The following is a 7077-nucleotide window of genomic DNA, read 5'->3' as shown; positions in this document are numbered from 1 at the left end:
AGAGTCAACTGTGTGGCTTCGGTTATAGTTGAATTTATTCATTCTATATTCTATTTAATTTCATTGCTTTAAATTGACAATATTTTGGTTCGTGTTCGTGTTTATTTTAAGGGGAAATATTGCAAGGGAAGATGTAAAAAAAATACAAAATAATAATAATAACTTTCAACAATTCGTAATTCGTAATTTTCTAGAAACTGCATTAAGACAATATACCTAGACTGTACAACAGTTTTACAGGATAGGGATACTCTCTAAATATCAACAAAACACTAAAATACTATCCAGGCTAGGGGAAAGGAAAGGAAAGGACGAAGACCTAATCTTTTCTCGATGGGACAAAGGTATCATTAGCTGCTGCCGGCTCAGTGGATCCGCTGCTACTGAATTGGCTGGATAGAGGGGTGCTCACATCGCGACTCTCCCCGTTGAGCAGGTAAACCGGCACATTGCTGGTCACCAATTCGATGTTGTGGGCGGGGGAGGGCACGGCGTTGCTGTCATCCGCCCCCAGGCCGTCTTCCTGAATTTCTAGCTCCATGCCAACCTCTGGAAGGGATTTTGGTTCCTGAGGAGCTGCCGCTCCCCCTGGCATTGACTCTGGATCTTTTGAATCTGGCTCGGTCACAGATTCAACATCTGACTCTGGCGATGGTTTCGGATTTGGAACTTCAACTGGCACTGTGTCCGAAACAACTTCTGGAGAGGACAACGAAAGCTTCTTTTTTTTCTTGATATGCTTCCAAACGCTGTGGCCCCTTCGACGTCGTTGCTTGGCTTGACTCTGCTCCAACTCCTCCTCTTTCTCTTTCTTTATCTGCTGATTGTCCTCAGACGGCTCCTTACCCGATTCACCGCCATTCACTGGTTCATTTAACGAGGTGGATAATCGATGCGAATTCTCGATAGCTCCCGCCCAGACATTGAGCTTGAAACGTTTCAGTCTTACAATGGGCTTGCCCCGTATGGCATAATTCCTTATGGTCGTCAGGTGTTTTTGCAGCTGCTCCGCCTCGCTTCGCTTCTTGGCATTAAGAGCGCGTAGCTGCTGGCACCGCTTCCTGGCCTTATTTATAAGCTCCTCCTGCCTCGGATCTACAGGATTACTCTTTTTGGTGCTGTTGGCCAATCTCCGCTGCCGGAGATTCTTCCGCTGCACGCTCAACAGCTGGTTGTAGAAACTCACATGCTCGTTAGCTGCCTTGGAGAACAGGCGTCGATTGAAGCTGTACACTCTAGCATTCCCCTCGAGTTTCTCCATGTCGATAGAGCTCAGGGTATCGGTGGACGCTCTTAGTATCTGATATGGACTGGCCGAGCTGTGCGTAGACGCTGGAGGCGTAGGCAATTCCCCTCGCCCTCGGGGTGTCCCTCTCATGCGTGTGGGCGTGCAGCTGGAGGCATGGCTCGTAGTCGGTGTCAGCTGGGAGGCGGTGATTTGGGCAGCTCTGGGCGCACTTCTGACCGGCGAGGCCATGCTCCCCGGAATCTCGGTAATCTCTTTGTAACCACTGGATCTTCCTTTACTATCACAATTGTTACTACTTGCGTTCAGTTTGGCGAACATCTTGGCGCTGGCCTGAATGTGCTCTGCAACAGATATCGAAATAAAAATCTTAAGTACATGAACACATTGTAAGTAATCTCTTTTAACTCTTACCTTTGAGAGCCATCCACTTCAGATTGTCAATGCGGTCCGCTTTTAAGGCTGGCGATGTCTCGAACCGTTTTATATCTGCTTTCTTGGATGCGACTGTGCTGGCTCTCGAGGCAGTTTTACCCAGGTGCAGGGGACTAAAGGTAACCTGTTTTTTCTGCATCGAACTCTCGCTGCAGTTGCTATTCTGACTAGATGGCTGGCGGCAGTGATGTACGTGCTGGTGCTGGTGGGTGCTGGCATCGCTGCTACTTGCGCTGCTGCTCCTGGGAAAGCGACTGTCGGCGTTTCTATGGACTGAGTAGAGCAGGTCGGTGGTTTTAGTTGTGGTTGTGCCCGGTAGCCGATTGTCCGAGTAGAGGTGGCACGGGGGCAGTGCATCCTCTTCCTGTATTTGTTCCTCGAGCTCTTCTTCATCCACGGTCGTTTGAACCGACTGATCCACGAGATGCGGGGCTGTTGTGGACACCAGATGGAGGCTGTCCCTTCGACAGCTATAGCTATTGACTATTCGGGGCACTATGTACGTGGTGGGTGGTGGTGGTTCGGAGACAGAGATGGCAGCAGCACTTGGACCTCGCTCATAGGTCCTCAGGTTGCTCGGATATATCCGCGTGACGGGCACAGAGTCATCTTCCGCAAGTGACTGACTGGCTGAATCATTTGAATTTGAGTTTGAATTTGAATTTGAGTTCGAGTTGTTGCCATCCACATTGGCTGGCACATTGAAGTCCAGAGAGAACATTTCTACATCATCATCGGAATCGCGGAGATCCACAATCTCAACGGTGTTATCGATGCCTTTAAACAAAGCCGAGGCTCTCTTACAGGGCTCCAGCTGGCGGGCATTTTTGCAGAGATTCTGGAGAAAGACAGGGGGATGCTGGCTGGACGAAGGCGTTGGCGTCCTCGACCTAACGCTGCTCCAGAGTGGGCAGCTGTCCTCATCATCCGAACTGATTACCTGCAGTATTCATAGAAATATAAACATTTGTGTTAAACTGATGAAAACTAGAGCCATCTCTAGTGGGGGCCATTTTCGTTACTCAGCTGAGATTGTAGTCACTTTGGGATAGCCGAGTGGAGCCAGCCTCCGCCTGTCACGCGACTAACTGCGTCGGCGGAGCCTTTTGCTCCATCTGCTTGTCCGAATCAGACCTTTTACTGGGACATCATTGTTAAACCGAAGAGAATGAAAGTAATGGGAAGCTAAATAAACACAACTCACCACTTCGCTGGAGTGCGGCGGCCGATTCTCAACTTTGATGGCCGCATGCAGGCTTGTGCAGCTATTCTGGCGCAGCTGATTCAATATAGAGCGCGTGGCCGTGGCTCGGACACTGTAAGTACAGTACTCTGCGTATTTACTGGTCGTGGCCAGTGTTTTTGAGGGCCGCATAAACTTGTCGGCGAACTCGACAATCCGCTCCTTGACTGCCTCATCGGGCTCGAGTCGTTGCCAGTAATAAAATATTAAAATATATTCGATGTAAAGTTTGTCCGGCAGCTCCGCTTGAATCATAATGCTAGGCATAGACCAATGAGGAAAGAGGCGGCTGTACAGAAAATAAATACAAGTTGAAAAGGAAGGGTAGGAAAGGAAAGGAATAAATACACAAATTTAGAGAAATAACAGCGCTATGTGTATCTAACGACCTTTACCTGTACAACACCGATAGAATGCTAGCCCGATTAAACAACTTTGGTGCGGCCAGAAGAGTGCGGAGAACATGCTCCTTGTGGACGCCAGCGCCGCCCTCGCCGTATTCCACATACAGCTTGAGGCAACTACTGATTCGATTGATGATGAGCTCTTCCTTTTCGACTGGCTCTTGGGCAGAGCACAGTTCACAGGATATGTAGAAGGCCACAATATTGCACATGCGTTGGCGATAGGCATTATCCTGTCGGACCGACCTGCCTATGGTGTGGATGACATCGGTGAGTCCGGTGAGAGTGCGGGCCAATTTCCTACATCTCTGCGGCGAGTACTGGGCAATTTCAAACTCCTCCCGAATGGCCCTATCCAATTAAGTATACAGTAAATAATCAAAATAAGCGCGGTCCCCTTCCCCCGTCTCCCAGCCCCACTCACCCTTCGTACTGCGAGAGAAGACGAGCGATGCGTTTGTCGAAACTGTCATCGTTCAGTGCGGCTATAGCATCATGAATCGTTCGCTTAGTTTCAGTCAAATGGGCAAATTCCGGCTCCGGATTCACCTGGGGTTCCGGGGTGGCCGGCGATATGTACTCATTGTCATCGGCATGGGCAACGATGCTGGCCTTATCAAAGTCGTCCAACATGCTGCTACTGCTCTTTCTGTTCCTGTTCCTGCTCCTTGGCTCGCAGAGGCAGCTTTGTGTTAAGCTCATAATTCTGCGAATGCAAATTGGGCGAAAAAAATCGCAGGTTAAACCCGTTATTGCAGTGAAAGTCCCCACAGTTGTCATTGGGAGACATACCCCATACCCAGATCTGAATAGGACCGAAGAATCGACGCACTTGCTAAGTACGCCTTATACTGGAAATTTCGACACCCTGAGGCAAGACACTAACTCAGCACACATTGGATTGTGTTTAAGCATATTACTTTTGTAATATGCTACTTTTATATATACTTTTTATACTTTGAGCAAAAGCAGTGCCACCGATTAAGAGCTTCGTCGACCGAATGTTGCGTTCATGCGGCACGCGCTTGTGATTGAGAAAACATCGCAAACTGCTTACTCCAGGTATCATTCTATATGGTTTTCAAGACTGAAAACACGACGGCGCTCAACGAATAAAGAGCGCGTTGATCTGATATTATTTTCTTCTTTTAATGTGCTCCGTAAATACGCTATTTAGTGAAATTAACATTTTAATCGTGAAATTTAGTTCGCGTTTTCAAAACACCGTCAGACAGATTCGAGAATTTACGCGTATATACAAATTATACATGGTTGCTACACATTGGCTACATAATGTGAGGAAAAAGAGGTATGGAGGACAGGCAACACGGCCCAGAAATTGACGCGCATGCAAGGCGAAGTGTACCCCATTTACCCAATGTACCTTGTCGATTTTGTCTGCAAGATATGTTGTCCTCACACGCGAGGTGAGGGTTCGCAGGAACCTTGCAATTTGTCTTGACTGTTTTTGCCTGTTTTCCATACCCTTTATATATACGGCCTGACCCTCAGAAATATACGGTAAATATACTGATGAATTATTTCATCATATTCCTCAAGTTTGATATTCTGCTTAATATTACAAGCTCGCTAAGCTCTCCAGCCATAAACACATACTTTTATCCGTTTTATGAATCAATTTTGTACAAGAACGGTAGATTTAAAGACTCCTTTTTATTTAATTGTGTCTACAAGAAGGTATAAACAAAAAACAAAAATGTCCAAGTTAATTACATGATAATATATTGCTGCTATGTATCCCGTCTGAACCTCAGAATATACCAAAATAATTCGTCTCATTTTCAAAATAAAGCGTATATATTATGATTAAGACTTGGCCCATTCCACCCCCCTCTATTTATCCGCGGAAAATAATACTGTATGTAAATTATTCTTGTAGAGTCATCCTTTGTCTGTACTTAAAAACGTTCACCTGAACTGCGCTAAAACTCTTCAAGCTCATTTTCGTTGAGTGTATTAAAATACCTAATGGTCGACAATGTCTTTTCTGTACATGATCATGAATTTTAATTCCTGCTTTTAAGACACCGTATAAACCCAACAAGTAGATATGGCAGGATCTATCGATATGATGGAAGCTACATATATCGATGGTGATATTTTACCTTATTTAAGACATAATATTCTTTTTCACTCCGTAATTTAAAATAAACTAGTGGTCTTTTGCGCTGGGATGTTAGAATAGATCTTGTCAGAGCGGAAAAATATTGCTACCATTGTAACAAGAAAATATTCAAAATCCACTTCGATACTAATCGGTGTTGGTGAACGAATCATGTATGGTACGTGTAATGTATAATATATTACATACATTATTTTATGTAGACTCTGTGTACATGTACATATGTACTTAGTTGCGCTGTAGACATTTTTGTATAACAGTTTAAGGGATATGTATATTATATGTATGACTGATATAGGGGTATATAATATGGCTTGTCGTGACTTATCCCTTTGTGGTAATGATAGTTATATGTACAGTGGCGACGAAAAAAATAGCACCAGTAGGGACGACCGTCTTTATTCCTTCAAAACAAGACCACTGTCCAACATTTTCTGGACTTTACTGCAATATAATGTAGCTTTATATGTCTCCTCTCTGAGAGGATTGTGCTTACTCTCTCAATTCTAACGGTTCTTATAACATTAGGCAATTTTGCGAAAGGGGAGCGAAATAGAGCACCAACAAAAATAGCACCAGTAACTGTTTTAAGTAAAAGCTTCTACTTTTCGGAGCTTCTTAATATTTTAAGTTCTTGATTGAATTAAAAATCGGTGGCTTTAGGTGATTGTGACAAGAAATTTACAAAATTTAAGTAGTTATGGGTCTTGGAAAGCACTAAAGTGAAAAAAAAAGCCAAAGGATCAAAACTTTCATTTCAGAAGGCAGGACCTATGCTAAGGTGGGGCAAATGGTCGATTGTTCAAAAAAAATGATTAGCAATGCTTAAAAATATGTTTCCAACAAGAAACACGTGGAAGAAAGGCCGCGATATCCCCATTTCTGCTAAAACTACTGGTTCGTGAGAGCAAGGAGGACCCATTTAAATCGGCCACAGAGCTAAAGCAAGGATCTTAAAAAATCGTCAAGTACCAGGAAAGTTAGATCTTGTTTACAAGAACGTAAAATGGGTACTCGTAGTACGGGGAAAATTCCACTTTTCACGGAAAGGCATGGGGCAAAAAAAGTTTGGTGTGCAAAATAGCACTAAAGTTGGGCCAAAGAAAATGGAAAAACATCCTGTGGTCCGACTAAAGCCAAAATTTATTTTTTGGTGTAAAAGGGTCTTGTTCTTGTGTGAAACGACTACCGAATGCAGAATGCAACCCCCTGACTCACATGTAAATTCATTAGACATAGAAAAGCAAGCAAAATCGTATGGGCATGATTTTCGTACTAGGCAGGCGATCCAGTACATGGCACAACCCCATTATGGATCAACATGTCTATGTCAATATCAAAGAAACAGTGATTCTGCTTTATGCAGAATACGAAATAGAGTTGTTTTGTAACTTCCATCAGGAAAATCACCCAAAACGATCTAGAAAGAGAGCTCGAAAGTGGTTCGAGCACAATTCACTTAGTGCAATAGATTGGCCTGTTCAGTCTCCAGACTTGAACCCCATTGCTAATGTTTTGGGTCAAGCTAAAAAATATGTTTCTAATGCGGAATTAAAGAACATTAAACATGTTTGGGGTATTCTGCATGGTTCGTGGATCAATATCC

At 44.2% G+C, this 7077-nt stretch overlaps 1 protein-coding gene across 5 annotated transcripts; it reads right to left on the bottom strand.

Annotated features, from left to right (window-relative positions):
- Nucleotides 1-67: 67 nt before the first annotated feature.
- On the bottom strand, nt 68-4608 carry LOC4812774 (uncharacterized protein DDB_G0284459). 5 transcript variants are annotated; one of them, XM_015187093.2, is made up of 6 exons: nt 4121-4608; nt 3753-4034; nt 3320-3679; nt 2886-3213; nt 1661-2621; nt 68-1590 (listed from the first exon to the last, which is right to left on the bottom strand). In XM_015187093.2, exons 1-6 carry the CDS (start codon nt 4123-4125, stop codon nt 320-322), a joined length of 3207 nt encoding a protein of 1068 aa, XP_015042579.2. In that variant the 5' UTR covers nt 4126-4608; the 3' UTR covers nt 68-319. The 5 variants fall into 5 exon arrangements, with proteins under 5 accessions (XP_015042579.2, XP_015042582.2, XP_015042581.2 ...); XM_015187096.2 differs by having other exon boundaries at nt 4128-4608; XM_015187095.2 differs by having other exon boundaries at nt 4161-4608.
- Nucleotides 4609-7077: the final 2469 nt, after the last annotated feature.

Source organism: Drosophila pseudoobscura, chromosome X (assembly GCF_009870125.1).
Source record: "Drosophila pseudoobscura strain MV-25-SWS-2005 chromosome X, UCI_Dpse_MV25, whole genome shotgun sequence".
Classification (NCBI taxonomy): domain Eukaryota; kingdom Metazoa; phylum Arthropoda; class Insecta; order Diptera; family Drosophilidae; genus Drosophila; species Drosophila pseudoobscura.
Note: the sequence above shows the minus strand (reverse complement) of the source record. Positions and strands in the feature narration are given on the sequence as shown.

Coding starts and splice junctions, on each gene's coding strand:
- LOC4812774 (XM_015187093.2), bottom strand. Junction 2,622..2,885: donor CGCCGCACTCCAGCGAAGTG/GTGAGTTGTGTT, acceptor TGAATACTGCAG/GTAATCAGTTCGGATGATGA. Junction 1,591..1,660: donor GAAGTGGATGGCTCTCAAAG/GTAAGAGTTAAA, acceptor TATCTGTTGCAG/AGCACATTCAGGCCAGCGCC.